We start from the raw sequence: 18,499 nt of genomic DNA, 5'->3' as shown, positions 1-18,499 counted from the left end.
GTCTGTCCCATTGAGCGCAGTAGAAGTGCCAAACAACACAATAAAGGGGAACCTTAATGTAAAGTTGGCACTTTGTTTCCACAAGGACCTTCAGTGATCACTCTTCTCGATACCGTCACAGATAAATGCATCTGCAACAGTAGATTGATGCAGATGAAGCCAAGTAAATTTTTCCCTTTATTAGTTGTGGCACCACCTGCCACAGATCCAGTATAGCAGCTACATTCTTTAGGATTCAACACCTTGGTCGGTAATAATCACCAGAGCCAATCCTGGTGATGGAAACTGAAGTTCCCCAACGAATATACATTCTGTGATCTTGTCACCCCCAGTGCTTCCTCCAGTTGCTGTTCAGTATGGAGCAGTAATGATGCATTAACCTATGGATAGGTGTTAGGTGACAGTCAATATAGGGTTTCCATGCTCATGTTTGGCCTGATGCCATGAGACTTCATGAGATGCACAGTCAAAATTGGGACTCCTCAATCAACTCTTCCTGAATTGTGTATGACCGTATTGCCATTCTCTGGTAGGTTTGTCCTGGCAGTTAGACAGATTGTACCTAGTAATCATAGTGATGGTGTCTGCGATGTTGTCTGTAGGTATGATTCTGGGTGTGTGACCATGTCAGGCTGTTGCTTGACTACTCTAAGGGCAGGTTTCCCAATTTCCCAACATAAGCCCCAGATGTTGATAAGGAGGAATTTGAAGAGTCAACAAGGCTGAATTTGACATCATTTCCAGTGCATAGATTGGTACTAGTGTTCCTTCTGGTTTCATTTCTTTGTTTGGACATCATGATGGCTTGATATAACTCAGTGGCTAGTTGGCCTATTTAGAGAGCAGTTAGGAATCAACATTCCTGTGGGTCTGAAATTTGCATGTAAACAAGGCTGGCAATTAAGGATTTCAGAATTCCTTCCATAGCAGACTTTGTGAACCAAAGTCTGCTATGGATTTTTGATGCAGTTAACACAGTTACATGATTGTCGAGAGGCCAACTTTTAATTCAATTGATAATTAAATCATTGAATTCAAATTCCATCATCAGCCATGATGGAATTCAAAGCCATGTTCCAAAAACATTAGCCTGAGCTTCTAGATTACGATTCCAGTGACATTACCTCTATACCACTGCCTTCACAGGATGCTGATGGGCCTGATGTGTATTCTGAGCATTAATGAATGGGATAATTAACAGGTTAACCCTGGTATCACAGCTATCCTGTTTCAGTATGGATTCTAGGAATACTTGTGTTCCGAATTATGAAAATGATATTCATAAATTATCATGTGTTCCTGGAGCAGGACTTTTCTTGACATTGATCAGGTCCTGATGTCAGGTATCTTTGATATGGGGTAATGTGCAACAGTAATACAAAACACAGTGGGTGATGGTCAGGGGATGTTTTTCTGACTGGGAGTATGTGTCTAATGGGGTCCTGCAGGATGTCTTGGAGCCATTGTTGTTCTGGTTTATATAACTTGATTTAGATTTGAATGTAGGAGGGTCACTCAGTAAGTTCATGAATGATGTGAAAATTGGTGGGGTGGTGAATGGAGGATAATCTTAGATTACAGGAGGAAATAGACTGGTCAAATGAGCTGATCAATGGCAAGTGGAATTCAATCTGGATTAGTGTGAAGTGATACACAAGGGCAAAAGAAGGGAATACATGAAGAACGGTAGGACCCACAGAGGATCAGAGGGACCTTTATGTGAATGTTTACAAGTCCCTTAAAGTAGCAAGACAGGTAGATAAAATGGTTAAGAAGGCGTATGCTATACTTGTTTTCTTTAGACAAGGCATGGAGTTGAAGAGCAGAGAGGTTATGCTGAAACTGTATAAAATGTTGGTTAGGCCACAGCTACAGTATTATGTGCAATTCTGGAATCCACATTATAGGAGGGATGAGATTGTGCTCTGGAGCATATAGAGAACATTTACCAGGATGTTGCCTGGGCTGGAGTACTTTAGTTGTGAAGGGAGATTCGATAGATTGGAATTGGTTTCCTTGGAGCAAAGGAGACGTGATTGAGATATATACAATTATGAGGTGCATAGATAGGGTAGATGGGAAGAAATGTTTCCCTTTGGTGGAGGGATCAGTGACTATGGGGCAGAGATTTAAGTTAAGGGACAGAAGATTTAAGGGTTTAGGAGGAAAAATGTTTTCACCAAGAGGCAGGGAGGGAGTCTGGAATTACTGCTGTAAGGATTGTGGTGGCATAAACCTCATTACATTTAAGAAGTCTTTGTGATGCCAAGACATGTAGGTTTATGAGCCAAGTGCTAGAAAATGTGATTAGAATAGTTAGGTGGTTGTTTTTGGCTGGCCATTTTCTCTGCTATAGACCTCTATTATTCTAAACAGGAAATGCCAACGTAACTCAAAGAAACTGGCCCAAAAGAGAGGTGTTTGAGCAAAATAAAATTAAATGTGAGTTATCCATATGAAGACATTTAAGTATAAAAGCAAAGTGAAGAATTTTGAAGTGACATTGGTTAGATCACAGCAGAATACTGTGTGCATTTGGATCCCTATGACAGAAGTGTGGAGTTTGCACGTTCTCCCCGTGTCTGCGTGGGTTTCCTCCGGGTGCTCCGGTTTCCTCCCACAGTCCAAAGATGTGCAGGTCAGGTGAATTGGCCATGCTAAATTACCCGTAGTGTTAGGTAGGGGTAGATGTAGGGGTATGGGTGGGTTGCGCTTCGGCGGGGCGGTGTGGACTTGTTGGGCCGAAGGGCCTGTTTCCACACTGTAAGTAATCCAATCCAATCCAATCTAAAGCACATCAGAACGATACCATATAGATTTGAAGAAAACTTTACAGGTGTGTTGTGATGTAAAGTATATGATTTATATGTAACTTAATAATGTTTATTTTAGAGTTTGGATTTAGCACTACTGGTAAATGGGTTTAGTCTGTGTTTATAAATGGGTTTAATGGGTAACTTGTCAGTATTTTTGTAGCCATGATGATTTAAAAAGTATGAGAGACTTTGAGTGATGGCATTTTGTTTTCATTGAGTTTTACAAACAGAGGAAACATTAGCTATCAGCTAAGAGGTTCCAGAATTTTTTTGGCTAAGGGGTAATAATCATTGGTTTCAAGTTTGCAGAAGTCTCAGCTGCAGTTGGATTTGTATCTGACATGAGGCTCAGTTGTTAAGTATATTCAAGGTTGAGATAGATTTTTAATCAGTAAGGGAATTGAGGGCTATGGGGGGAAAAACAGACAAGTATAGTCAAGAATGATCAGATCAGTCACGATCTCATTGAATGATGGAGCAGACTCAATGGGCTGAATGGCCTACTTCTGCTCCTCCATTTTCTGGTCTTATGCGCGTCTGATATAGGATCGGATTTGTCTGTGATAACTTCAGCTGAGATCATAACAAAGTTCTTCATGCATCTGTTGTTTTGTGATAGGGATATGATTAGGAAAATGTGTTCGAGGTAAACATGCCGAATAGTGTACAGTTGGTGGACTAAAATACAGTTTTATCAATTATTTTAATTTTCAAATTTTGTGCAAATTGGGAGCAAGTTAATGCTCGTTTGTTGGTGGCAACTATTTTGATACCTTAAATGTGCCCTCTTGACTCCCTAAAACATTCTGCTGAACAGTTCTGTTGCAGCTGCTACATATGCCTGCTCTATTAGTTGAAAACCATCATATAAATTTCTCCTTGTCCTCATCCACCTGTGTCAATTAAATATGCGTAACTTAGTTAAACATCCATGTGTAAATCCCACCTGTATAGTATATTTTGCCCACCTGAAAATTATCAAAATTTAATAACTTAAAGGGCTTTCTACCTTTTCAAAGTGTCTTGTTGTTTTTTTGAGATTTGGTCTGGCTTTTACTTAGACTAACTGAGAGAGCCAGTAATCAAGCTTAACCAGTATTAAGCTATAATTGGTCTCCCATGTAGCTAAACTCCTCATAAAAAAGAAGCAGCAAGCTTTGAGTAAATTTCAGGTGTATCGATTAGATTCCCTACAGTGTGGAAACAGGCCCTTTGACCCAACAAATCCACACCGACTCTCCAAAGAGCAACCCACCCAGACCCATTCTCCTACACCTAACACTATGGGCAATTTAGCATGGCCAGTTCACCTAACCTGCATATCTTTGGACAGTGGGAGGAAACCAGAGCACCCGGAGGAAACCCACGCAGACACAGGGAGAATGTGCAAACTCCACACAGACAGTTGCCCGAGGAGGGAGTTATACCCGTGTCCCTGGCACTGTGAGGCAGCAGTGGTAACCACCGTGCAGTCTAGTGTAATTGTAGAATAAAAGATTGGCAATAATGCAGAAGGAAGTCATTCAACCAGCTGTGCCTGTTACCTCTTGCCAAGAGCATCTCAGCTAGTCCCACTCTCTTGCCTTTTTCTCATAGCCCTCCAACTATCATGATTATATTGACCAAAAGTGAAATTTCCCTCTAAACTACTTCTTAAAAATGTGTATAATGGAAATATTTCAACATCAGTTTGTTTCTCCTGAGCAAGTACAGTGGTGACCCCAGAATCTGAACGCCCTATTGTTCGAACAACTTGGAATCCGAACACTTATTTCGAGAAAATTTTGCCCTAGAATCCGAACACCATGTACTGTTCAAGTCGCACATTGTTCAGTTTGTCCCAGGAAGTAGTCGTGAAAGCATCTCTCGTGTGTCCATCATTAGTTTACCTTGTATTTTCACCTTGATTTGTGCTGTTTTTTAAAATTATCATCCTTGTGCATTCACCATGGCACCCAAGAAGAGCAGTGAAGCAAATAAGTGCATTCACCATTAGCACTCCTCACTAAGGTAAATGAAGTTATTTTCATGTTAGTACATTTATTTCTTGCTTTTCTTATTATTACTTGATATTTAGGTCATTTACTCATTTTACCTTAATCATGTGTATTTGCAGTTAAAAGTGTCTTGAAGATTTTTTTTTTGGGTCCAGAAACTGATTAATTCACTTTCCATTATTTTTTCTGGGGAAAATAGTTTCGGAATCTGAACAGCCTCCTGGAATGAATTAAATTCGGATTCTGAGGCACCACTGTATTACTATTAAAACGTATTTGAGAGGCATCATATACGTTAAAACATTCTCAAACATTATCTGGTTTCCTTTTATTTTTGAGTACATTCTCAAGGTTTTGTCGTCAGAACAAGCAGTGAGCATCTTCTTTTTAAATAGGAAGAAAGGGGAAGTAAAGCTAGAGATTTGCTACGAGTTTTGTGACTTTTGAGAGTATTCAGAAATCCATGAGCACCTGCCAACCTAGAGAAACTTGAGCCATTAAGATATTGCAATTATTAATAAATCTGCAGAAAAATCATTATTCTCTAACAAATCTTGGTAAATGTGTAAGGAATGAGCTTATAATTGACCTCAAAATATAGAATATTATACCATGTAGCCTTAAAAGAGGAATTAGAATTTGTACATATTTCTTCTTTAGTCTAAGAAAATTTCCCATGTGTGGCACTTCATGCGCCAAGCAAAGTACGTGCTTTCATTTGTTTGCTGTATCTTGTTTTTCCTGGAATATGTCACAAGGCTAAAGCCAGAGGCTACAGCTTGAGGGGTGCCACTCTGTATCAAGAATGGCTATTCCATCCGCTCTTACTGTCTAGGTATGTTGAAAAGATTTGCAGGTTGACAATCAGTCTGTTTGGTGGTGTTATTAACAGACCTTCCATCGCCATCAAAACCTGTAGTGAGACTCAAACCCAGAGCTTCTGGCCCAGAGGATGTGACCCACTGTGCCCCGAGATTTCCACATTTCCATTTTGCCAACAGAATAATACATTGCATGTGACAAGCTATAATGCTGTCATTATAGAAACAACACTTTCTTCAAATTCATGACTAATATCTCAAGATTAAACACTATACTACAGTACTTTATTCTTTCATGAGATGTGAGTATCATTGGCATGACTAGCCTTTGTTTCGTTACCTAAATTTCCTTTGAACTGACTGGTTCGCTGGGCCATTTCAGAGGGAGTTAAGAATCAAGCATATTGATGAGAGTCTGGAGCTACATGTAGCCCAAACCCAGGTAAGGACAGCAGATTCCATTCTCTAGAAGATACTGATGAACCAGATGAGTTTTGCAATAATTAATGATACTTTTATGGTCACTATTATTGTGAATAGTTTTTGTATTTTAGATTTATTGATTAATTTTAAATTCCAGCAGCTGCTGTGGTAGGATTTCAACCTGCTCCCTGGGGCATTAGCCTGGGCCACTTGTTTAGTGGCATTATCACTAACTACTAAACCCCATTTTCCCATCTCTTAACGTATATTGTGTTTTCTATTGATTTATGGGATGCAAGTGTTGCTGGACAGATCAGCATTAATTGTCTTGGAGAAAGTGTAGGTGAGCTGCATTCTTGAACTGCTATAGTCCTTTAGGTGTAGGGACAACACAGTACTGGTAGGAGTGAAGTTCCAGGATTTTGACCCAGCAATGGTGAAGGACCATGAATATAGTTCCAAATAAGGATGATGTGTGACTTGCTGTGGATGTTCTCAGGTGTCTTCTGCCCTTGACCTTCTAAGTGGTAGAAGGCATGGGTTTAGAGAGTGCTGCCAAAGGAGCTTTGGTGAGTTACTCTGGTGCATCTGGTAGATGATGCACACTTTTGCCACTGTGCATTGGTGATAAAATAAATGAATGTTGAATTTGGTGGATACTGTGTCAGTCAAGCACACTGTTTTGATCTGAATGAAGTTGAGTTCTTGAGTGCTGTTAGATCTACATCCATCTGGACAGATGGAAAATATTTCATAACGCTCCTGACATGTGCCTTGTGTATGAAGAGAAATGAAAAGCTCAGCTGGCTGAGAAAATGGTTGTGAGGAAACATAGATCACTGAAACGGGCAGTGTCTCATTCTGCTATCTTCCTCTGCAATAAATGAAGCAGAGACTATTCTGCCATAGTGGGACTCGAGCCATAGCAGGTGATGCTTAACAGAGTTATCATCACAGTGCAAACCATTTTCTTATGTTACAGTAAGTCTAAATGGGGTGGCATGGTGACTCAGTGGTTACCACTGCTGCCTCACAGCACCAGGGACCCATGTTTGATTCCAGCCTCGGGCGATGTCTGTGTGGTGTTCGCATGTTCTCCCCGTGTCTGCGTGGGTTTCCTCCGGGTGCTCCAATTTCCTCCCACAATCCATAGATGTGCAGGTTAGGTAAATTGGCCATGCTAAATTGCCCATAGTGTTCAGGGATGTGTAGGTTAGGTGCATTAGTCAAGGGTAAAATGTAAAGTAGTAGGATAGGGGAATGGGTCTGGTTAGGTTACTTTTTGGAAGGTCAGTGAGAACTTGTTGGGCCGAAGGGCTGTTTCCACACTGTAGGAATTCTGTAGGGATTCTATCCTAACTAAGGATTACGAATTGGCATGGGCTGAAGGGCCTGTTCCTTTCCGTAATGTATTGTATCAAAAAAAAGCAGCCACCTGCATGTTAAAAACATTGCAGGACAATAAAACCAACTGACTTAATTATCTATGCCTTTCTAAATTGATTTCCCCAGAGTTTCTTTTATATTTATTGAACAAACATGAGTCACAATTGTTGCTTGCATTGACTTATATAGGAACTGAGAGGTATTTCAAATTCTTTGGACTCAAATGCACCTTGAATACATTGGTATTATAATGATGGCATTACTGGGAGTTATAGTAAATGAAGATAAATGTTTTTATTTGACTGGAAGGTTTCAATGTATTTAATACAAGTATGAAAATTAAATAATAAAATGGGCAGCCCAACTGATCTACGGTGCATTTGAGTTCCATGAGAATCTCCTTACTACTTAATTTAACCATATCCCCTATACTTCTTTTTCTTTCCTCTCATATTCCCCTTTTTTGAGATCATCTGGTTCATGTGTTGTAGGAAATAATTTCGATATTTGGAATTCAAGTTCAGCAGTATAAAATGGAATAAATAGAACTAAAACAAACTTGAAATCTGTTACGCTTGCAGTGTTGGGACCATGTCACCTTAAGAGTTCAACAGCTGGAAAGTAAGTTTACAAAATAGCAGTTGGTTGTACTCAGCTAAAGAAATGGAGATATGATGTCTGTAATCCTTGCAAGAAAAGCAGTCCAGAGAGACGTGTTGTTTTGGGAGTTAGAGCTAAATTAGTTTAAGAGAATTCAGTTAACCCTGAAAGTTTGGAAAATCCATTTACTTCAAATAAAAGAAGAAATTATAAATGGAGATAAATAAATAACCTCAAAGTTTGTTTGAATAATATGCTACATTGGCATGAATATGGAAGACGTTTAGGGAGGTTCTCTTGTTTCAGTTTATCCGGGTGCTCGTAGGATGAATAAGGTGCAGTTTTTACTTTGTGTGGTCTTCAGCTTACTGGGAGATAGCTGAGGTTAGTTAGCTAGACCTGAGCTGTCAGCAGAGGAATAAACTCATTTTTCCATTCATCATGTATAATGTAGGTGAGACTTAATCTTAATTTGAATTTTGTGGGGGAACAGACTCTGGAGGATGACCAAGTTTGAAGCTAGTGGAGGAAGTGCTGTTGTGGCAAAAGAAAGCAATTACCTTAAATTAATTTCGAACTATTGAGAAGACAGTCAGAACAAGAAACTAATAAATCACCCCAGCCCAGAGGTAGTAAATTAGTTTGATCTCCTGAGAATAAAAAATTGAGGAGAATAAAATAGTCTCCAGAGGAGGCATATTTATGATGTCCCATCCGGAAGTAAATCATTTTAAGATTGATCTATCTTTTGAAACTAATGTTTGGAGAAACTAAGTAGCAAAACTGAGGATGTAATAGCACCATTGGCTGATCCTCGATTTCAAGGATAATTTCTTGAGATTGAGAGTTTCTGCTGTGTGTCTTCATGTCGCTGAACAGGCTGATGCTTGACCTGAAGATCCTTAAGCTTATCGGGCATGACATCCTATGAAGTAATGCGTCCAAGTGTGTAGAATTGCTTCCTTTTCTTTCCTCCTCTGTCACATCATTGAGGCATTTGGATAAGTTGACATTATTTTGAGCAAGTAATAATACGTGCTTCACAGCCATTAGTGTCAATGCTGCCATGCTTTATGTAGAGCTTCATAGTATCTATGTCATGTTTCCTTTGACTTTCCCTGATATGTCAATTATTTGAGAACTGAGAATTCAGAACCTGGTAGGGGAGACACTTCTAAGCTGTCTGGACATGGTGTCCACTCCATTGTAGTTTGTCTTGCAGGAGCTGTACCTGAATGCTTGTGTTTTAACAACGACGTATGTGTTTGTTTGATAGTCCTCCCATTGAATCTGGAGGGTACAGCAGTAGCATTGCTGATGGAGTTTCTCTATCATTCCTGCATTGCTGATATGCAGTGCAGATCTCACTGCAGTATAGGAATGTTGCAATGACATTTGCTTTCGCTGATCTCTGGAGGTATTTGTTGTCAAACATTTTCTTGCCATATTTTGCTAACACAGCTAATACACTATTGGATCTGCTCATCAATGGTAGCCTGTTGTTGGACTTGGCTGTCAAGGTATGAGAATTATAGACAATAGACAATAGGTGCTGGAATAGGCCATTCTGCCCTTCGAGCATGTACCACCATTCATTATGGTCATGGCTGATCATCCTCAATCAGTATCCTGTTCCTGTCTTATCCTCATAACCCTTGATTCCATTATTCTTGAGAGCTCTATCCAACTCTTTCTTAAATGAATCCAGACACTGGGCCTCCACTGCCCTCTGAGGCAGAGCATTCCACACACCCACCACTCTCTGGATGAAGAGGTTTCTCCTCATCTCTGTTCTAAATGGCCTACCCCTTATTTTTAAGTTGTGTCCTCTGATTCGGGACTCATCCATCAGCGGAAACATGTTTCCTGCCTCCAGAGTGTCCAATCCTTTAATAATCTTATACGACTCAATCAGATCCCCTCTTAGTCTTCTAAACTCAAGGGTATGTAAGCCCAGTCGCTCCAATCTTTTAACTTAAGATAGTCCCGCCATTCCAGAAATTGACCTCGTGAACCTACGCTGCACTCCCTCAATAGCCAGAATGTCTTTCCTCAAATTTGGAGACCAGAACTGCACACAGTATTCCAGGCGCGGACTCACCAGGGCCTTGTACAGCTGCAGAAGAACCTCTTTGCTTCTATACTCAATCCCTCTTGTTATGAAGGCCAACATGCGATTAGCTTTCTTCACTACCTGCTGTACCTGCATGCTTGCCTTCATTGACTGATGTACAAGAACACCCAGATCTCTTTGTACTGCCCCTTTACCTAACTTGACTCCATTTAGGTAGCAATCTGCCTTCCTGTTCTTGCCACCAAAGTGGATAACCATACATTTATCCACATTAAACTGCATCTGCCATGCATCTGTCTACTCACCTAACCTGTCCAGGTCACCCTGTAATCTCCTAACATCCTCCTCACATTTCACCCTGCCACCCAGCTTAGTATCATCAGCAAATTTGCTAATGTTACTATTAATACTATCTTCTATATCATTAATATATATTGTAAAAACCTGTGGTACCCCACTGGTCACCGCCTGCCATTCCAGAAGGGAGCCGTTTATCGCTACTCTTTGTTTCCTGTCAGCCAACCAATTTTTAATTCAAGTCAGCACTTTGGCCCCAATACCATGCACCCTAATTTTGCTCACTAACCTCCTATGTGGGACTTTATCAAAGGCTTTCTGAAAGTCCAGGTACACTATATCAACTGGACCTCCCTTGTCCATCTTCAGAGTTACATCCTCAAAAAATTCCAGAAGATTAGTCAGGCATGATTTCCCCTTCATAAATCCATGCTGACTCTGACCTATCTTGTTACTGCTATCCAGATGTGTCATAATTTTATAATTGACTCCAGCATCATTCCCACCACTGAGGTCAGACTAACTGGTGTATAATTTCCTGCTTTCTCTCTTGCTCCTTTCTTAAAAAGTGGTACAACATTAGCCACCCTCCAATCCGCAGGAACTGATCCTGAATCTATTGAACTCTGGAAAATAATCACCAACGCGTCCACGATTTCTAGAGCCACCTCCTTCAGTACCCTGGGATGTAGACCATCAGATCCCGGGAACTTAGCCTTCAGACCTAACAGTGTCTCCAACACCAATTCCTGGCAAATATAAATTCCCTTCAGTCCAGGTCCTCCAGCCACTGTTACCTCTGGGAGATTGCTTGTGTCTTCCCCAGTGAACACAGATCTGAAGTACCAATTCAACTCGTCTGCCATTTCTTTGTTCCCCGTAATATATTCCCCTGTTTCTTCTTCAAGGCCCCAATTTTTGTCTTAACCATATTTTTCCCTTTCACATACCTAAAAAAGATTTTAGTATTCTCCCTTATATTTTTGGCCAGTTTACCTTGGTACCTCATTTTTTCTCTGCGTATTTCCTTCTTAGTAATCCTCTGTTGTTCTTTAAAAGCTTCCCAGTCCTCCGTTTTCCCACTCATCTTTGCTATATTATACTTTTTCTCTTTTGACTTTATACATTTCTTAACTTCCCTTGTCAACCACGGCCACCCCTGCCTCCTCATAGGATCTTTCTTCCTTTTTGGAATGAACTGATCCTGCATCTTCTGCATTATACCCAGAAATATCTGCCATTGTTTCTCCACTGTTAAACCTGCTAAGGTATTGCACCATTGAACTTTGGCCAGCTCCTCCCTCATAGCTCCATAGTTCCCTTTATTCAACTGAAATATTGTCACTACCGATTGTACCCTCTCCCTTTCAAATTGCAGATTGAAGCTTATTGTATTATGATCACTACCTCCTAATGGCTCCTTCACTTTGAGGTCCCTGATCAATTGCTCAACATATTTGGAGGATGGAATATTTGAACATCTCTAGGTTGCTATGAGTTATGTTTTAGCAGCATTCAAGAACAGGTTGAGTTTTTTTGCATTAGAAATGGATAGATTGGCAGTGGTTTGCAAATCTGGTGCAGAATGGGCAGCAACATTGCAGTCATCTGCATTTTGTTGATCTTATTTGTCTGTGGTGGTCAGTTTAGTTTTGGCACAGAGGTAACTAAGGTTAAAATTTTCCATACGGTGCTATATTTATTGCATATACCATACAACGGTTGAAGTTTGATAGATGCATAGCTACTGTCAAGTAGATTATAAATAGCATGGGGGGTATCACACAGCCTTGCTTGATACTTGTCTGGATTTTGAAGGTGATAATTTCAGAGCATCCACTCAAGACAGTAGCAATTAAACCATCATAAATTGCATAAATTGCATAATAATTTATCCTATTGTTGTGTGCAGTTCTTTTATATATAATAAAGATTGTTTTTGCTTAAAAACATGGAATCTTATGGCATAATTAGATTACTTAAAATGAGGTGTTTTTCATTTCTTGTTAAATATTAATGTACCTTAATTGGAACATAACTCCATTAAATCCTTTTATGCTAGTTGGCTCACTGTTTCTTGTAACAGGGTGACTAACATTCTTACCTCCCTTAGGGTTAAGATGTTGCTTCTGAATTCATCATTGGATTTATTAGCAAATGTCTTATATTTGTGATATAGGTTTGGGCACCGCTAAAAGAGGAAATGTTTAATTTTCATCTAGCTTGTCAAACTATTTTGTTATCTCTATGTTCTAGTATCATACTTGTGAATCTGCATTGTGCCTTTTTTTTCATTTTTATTATATGAAAATCACAGCTGTACAAAACATTCCAAATATGGCATAACCAAGACCCTAAAGAAGTTTAACATAACTTTGTGCTTTTCAATTTTACCCCTTTTGGAACAGAAAGAGAGCAGGAAATCCCAGTGCTCTGTTTGTGTTTTTCATTGACCTTATTAACTTGCATTGTGACATGCTTTGGTGATTTGTGAGTTTGTAAGTCTTCTTCCTTTGCTTCTCTACCCTATTCAGATTCTATTTATCCAAATAATGCCTCCTTATTCTTTCTATCGAAATGTACATCTCCATATTTATGTCTTGAAATTAATTTATTGATAGCACACCCTGTCTGAAAATGTATTGAAATAATGTAAGATTGTTTACATTTTTTTTGAAGAATTGCTAAGAAGTGTGCACATTGTCATTCAAAAAGCAAAGTGGAAACTTAAAAGGATGTTTTTAGTGCAGGCGGTTGCAGCCTGGAATGTTTGTTGCACAAATGACTCTTGATATTATTTAAAAACTATATTATGATGAAGTTAAATTATAAAGTAGTTGATAATAAGTTATAATTAAAATGGAAAGTAATCAAGATGGGGTTAAAGTAAAACTGTTGGAGAAACTCCACAGATCTGGCAGCATCTACTGAGAAAGAAATAGAGTTAACATTTCTCATTCCGCAGATACTGCTATAACACTGAGTTTCTCCAGTATTTTATCTTTATATCAAATACCCTGGGGTTTTTTTTGCTTTTGTTTTGGAATTAGAATAGTTGGGTCCAGTTGAAGAGCAAGTAACCAAACAGGTACAGAAGATACCATGTCCTTTTAGGCTGTAACCTCTGGTTTTGGTTAAGAAAATTAATGGGATGGCACGGTGATTCAGTAGTTAGCACTGTTGTTTCTCAGCACTAGGGAGCTGGGTTCAATTCCAGCCTTGGATGATTTTGTGGAGTTTGCATGTTCTCCCCATGTCTGCATCAGCTTCTGCCAGGCGTTCAGGTTTCCTCTCTCAGTCCAAAGATGTGCAGGTAAAATGGATTGGCCATGCTCTATGCAGGTTTATGGGAATAGAGTAGGGGTCTGAGTCTGGATGGGATTCTGTTTGGAGGGTCTGTGCAGACTCAATGGGTTGAATGGACTTTGACCATTGTGTGGGGATTCCATGATTCTAATTAATTGTAAGGACTTTGGTTTACTAGACTTTCATGAAGTGACCTGTAACAGTACTGACTCTTGATGTAGAAGCTATATAGATATTTCTACTCAACACTGATATTCACTTTCCTTTTATGCATTCATAACTAATCCTTTTAACTTACATTGCCTTATAAACAGGGTCAACAGATATCTTTACAGCCAATGCCAAGGATAGAAGAAACACTGTATGTCTACCAGCCTTTGCAAATAGAGACTTATGGACCGAGAGTGCCAGGGTGTGAGTTGCTTGGAAAGCAAGGGTAAGTAATTAGTTTATGCCCTCTTGGTGGTTGTCCAGTTCTTGCTTAAATAAAAGAAGCCCACTAAACATTTTTATTTAACCTATCTGTTTAGCCCATTTTTAAGATTCTTTTTTGAAGATTATCCTTAGAAATCCTGTGTTATGCTGTTCCAATTCTGTGTTCTGACTTTTGACCTCAATTCTTCAGTGACAAATTGGAGGCACCATATGATCTGACACCTAGTTGTGTGGGCATTTGCTTCCCACCGGGTATTTGTATCTGACACAGCAATTCTTATGTTAGTTTTCATAACATAAAATCTGGATCTGGCTAATGAAGTACTGAAAAATTCAGAGGCACTTCAAGATCTGGGTTAATATTAAGCTATTCAGTTACAAACAATAGCTCGCTTCACTAGTATGTCATGCTTCAAGTGCCCTCAATCAAGATGGACATTGCGACCTTTATACTTTCAGGTCACATGCTATGAAATAATGACGATATCATAAGCAAGTCTCCAAAAGATATACTGCATACGAGTTGTCAGACATAACACAACACCATGTGAACCTTTAGATAATATTAGATTACAGATTGGCGAGGAAAGTATATTTTAAAAAAAGACAAAGTAAAGTTTGACAAATGTTATCAAATAACATTAATTAATCATCATTTGTGACTTTTTTGCTTCATCCATATTTAAAATTTGTCATACCTTATTGGTCTGTACTCAGTTTTCATGTCAAGGGTAAACTTGTAAACATTGATAAAACCATAGAACAAATTAGCTTGACAATAGTTGTGAACAGCAAATACTTCAAAATATTCTGTATCCAATATTGTCCTGTATCCAATGCATACATTTTTAGGATGTTATATTAGAAAATGATTTTTTAAAAAACATTATGTATTCTGGCTAATTTTAAACTTCCTTTCAGAAATAGCTAGAAAGAGTTTTGAATTTTAAAAGGAATTTTAACAAAAATGATTGATCCATAATCATCTAGGCAAGTCAATTATATCTATTGCATCATTTTAATTTACCTAAACACATTTTTCTCTCCAAGAACAACAATCATTTGCATTTATATTAATCATTTAACACAGTAAAACGATCAAATACTTACCAGACCAATTGTATATATATTGAAAGAACAAATCACAGGAAGAGTTATCAGGATATATGACCAAAAAGTTTGATCATAGGAATAGATTTTAAGGAGAATCTTCAAGGAAGACAGAAGTTCAATGGGACAATTCCAGAGTTTAGAATCAATGCGACTGAAAGCAAAATTGACAGTGGCAGGATTGCATTTTTTTCTAAAGCCCTTTTTTGTAGAGGACTTCCTTCCTCTTTTCCCTACCCACTCTCTGCAATCCACAAAACTTTTAAATGCTTTTTCATAAGGATACAAGTATGTTCTCTTGTCCTCGACCACCCAATACCAACCCAAATGATTTTTAGAGTATTTGATAAAAACCCTGCCAATCCAGTGTTTTGAAATAAGATTGTAATATAACCTGGTGCCACACTGACATCAGCAAGTTTTGTATATCAGACTCTGCCTCCTGACTTTTACTCAAATGAAATTGTCTGTGTTCTCCAAGACAGCATACAAATTAATTTCTGAGACACTCAATGTGAATCAGTGCTCCTCTTGGGAGCAAATCCGTTCCCTCACTTTTCCAAATTTAAAATCAAAGCTCTTTCTGAATCTCAGTTTCTCCTTTGCAGGTGTCTCCACATATTTTTCTTTGTGTTAGCAGTGAAGTGTAGGTTATGAACAGGCATCAGCAAGATTGCTTATAATCAGATGACAGGAATCGCAACACAAGTGTAGAAAGTCAAATTAGTATCTTGGTTCTCCCTTTCCAGGATGAGATCTTTGATTCTGTGCAATGTTCCCCCTACTGGCGCAGAGAGTATCCAAGTTAATGAAATGCGTCAGTCACATGATTTAACTGCACTGTCTCATGAAGGAGGTAGAGAAGAAAAGGGGCAAGCCTTGAAAGTAACAGTTAATGAATTGACTTCCTGCACAATGGTTTCATTTTATTGTTGAAGCCAATTTAGGATAGATGTTAAAAATGAACTAAACTGTATTAAGTTTTCATTTCTTTACCTGAGTCTTAATAGAAACACATTTCATTTCATGAAATATCTTTACATGTGTCAAGTATCCTCAAACTCAAATTCAGTAGTATTGGCTAATATACACTCTGTATATGCACTCTTTGTCTCCTATCATGACAGACCAGTAAGCTTGAGACAAAGGACCAACAAGTTTGTTCCAAAACACCAGGAAACTATTACAGCTCTGCACTCTACCACTACAGTAATGAAGCCAGCCTTGTATTGCAGACGATAAATGGGAATTATTGGTGATGCTCTAGATCATGAATTCCTGCCTGTGGTGCCAGGTTTACTCCAGGAACAAAGCAGTACTTGACATGTGTTGCAACAGAGTCTAATTCTGAAAATGAAGCTTAGAAATGGTAGTACCACACTACCATAATGAGCCTGCTTAAACAAGACCTAACTTCTCTAATGTTTTCCTATTTGTCTTTCCTGCATTTATCTCTTAAATTTCGACTAATAGATCTAAAAGTTGAAGTTCTAAATTGGAGAAAGGCCAATTTTGACGGAATTAGGCAAGAACTTTCAAAAGCTGATTGAAGGCAGATGTTCGCAGGTAAAGGGACGGCTGGAAAATGGGAAGCCTTCAGAAATGAGATAACAAGAACCCAGAGAAAGTATATTCCTGTCAAGGTGAAAGGGAAGGCTGGTAGGTATAGGGAATGCTGGATGACGAAAGAAATTGAGGGTATGGTTAAGAAAAAGAAGGAAGCATATGTCAGGTATAGACAGGATAGATCAGGATGAATCCTTAGAAGAGTATAAAGAAAGTAGGAATATACTTAAGAGGGAAATCAGGAGGGCAAAACAGGGACATGAGATAGCTTTGGCAAATAAAATTAAGGAGAATCCAAAGGGTTTTTACAAATATATTAAGGACAAAAGGGTAACTAGGGAGAAAATAGGGCCCCTCAAAGATCAGCAAGGCAGCCTTTGTGTGGAGCCACAGAAAATGGGGGAGATACTAAATGAATATTTTGCATCAGTATTTACTGTGGAAGAGGATATGGAAGATATAGACTGTAGGGAAATAGATGGTGACATCTTGCAAAATGTCCAGATTACAGAGGAGGAAGTGCTGGGTGTCTTGAAACGGTTAAAGGTGGATAAATCCCCAGGACCTGATCAGATGTACCCTAGGTCTCTGTGGGAAGCTAGAGAAGTGATTGCTGGGCCTCTTGCTGAGATATTTGTATCTTTGATAGTCACAGGTGAGGTGCCGGGAAACTGGAGGTTGGCAAGCGTGGTGCCACTGTTTAAGAATGGCGGTAAAGACAAGCCAGGGAACTATAGACCGGTGAGCCTGACCTCGGTGGTGGGCGATTTGTTGGAGGGAATCCTGAGGGACAGGATGTACATGTATTTGAAAAGGCAAGGACTGATTCGGGATAGTCAACATGGCTTTGTGCGTGGGAAATCATGTCTCATAAACTTGATTGAGTTTTTTGAAGAAATAACAAAGAAGATTAATGAGGGCAGAGCAGTAGATGTGATCTATATGGATTTCAGTAAGGTGTTCGACAAGGTTCCCCATGGGAGACTGATTAGCAAGGTTAGATCTCATGGAATACAGGGAGAACTAGCCATTTGGATACAGAACTGGCTCAAAGGTAGAAGACAGAGGGTGGTGGTGGTGGGTTGTTTTTCAGACTGGAGGCCTGTGACCAGTGGAGTGCCACAAGGATCGGTGCTGTATAGGACATAAATATTTTGAATGCGCGCATAAGAGATACACTTAGTATGTTTACAGATGACACCAAAGTTGGACGTGCCATGGACAGCGAAGAGGGTTACCTCAAATTACAACAGGATCTTGACCACATGGGCCAATGGGCAGAGAAGTGGCAGATAGAGTTTAATTTGGATAAATGCGAGGTGCTGCATTTTGGGAAAGCAAATCTTAGCAGGACTTATACACTTAATGGTAAGGTCATAAGGAGTGTTGCTGAACAAAGAGACCTTGGAGTGCAGGTTCATAGTTCCTTGAAAGTGGAGTCGCAGGTGGATAGGATTGTGAAGGCTGCATTTGGTATGCTTTCCTTTACTGATCAGAGTATTGAGTACAGGAATTGGGAGGTCATTGGTTATGCCACAGTTGGAATATTGCGTGCAATTCTGGTCTTCTTCCTATTGGAAAGATGTTGTGAAACTTGAAAGGGTTCAGAAAAGATTTACAAGGATGATGCCTGGAGGATCTGAGCTACAGAGAGAGGATCAACAGGCT

At 39.3% G+C, this 18,499-nt stretch overlaps 1 protein-coding gene across 1 annotated transcript in view; it reads left to right on the top strand.

Annotated features, from left to right (window-relative positions):
* Nucleotides 1-18,499, top strand: part of mnat1 (MNAT1 component of CDK activating kinase) — a 182,401-nt gene that overhangs the window by 92,817 nt on the left and 71,085 nt on the right. The window contains exon 7 of the mRNA XM_072568372.1: nt 14,035-14,156. Coding sequence (XP_072424473.1) covers nt 14,035-14,156 — 122 coding nt within the window. The remainder of the gene's footprint in view (nt 1-14,034; nt 14,157-18,499) is intronic.

This window comes from Chiloscyllium punctatum, chromosome 4, assembly GCF_047496795.1.
Source record: "Chiloscyllium punctatum isolate Juve2018m chromosome 4, sChiPun1.3, whole genome shotgun sequence".
NCBI lineage: Eukaryota > Metazoa > Chordata > Chondrichthyes > Orectolobiformes > Hemiscylliidae > Chiloscyllium > Chiloscyllium punctatum.
This window is presented reverse-complemented; position numbering and strand designations above follow the sequence as displayed.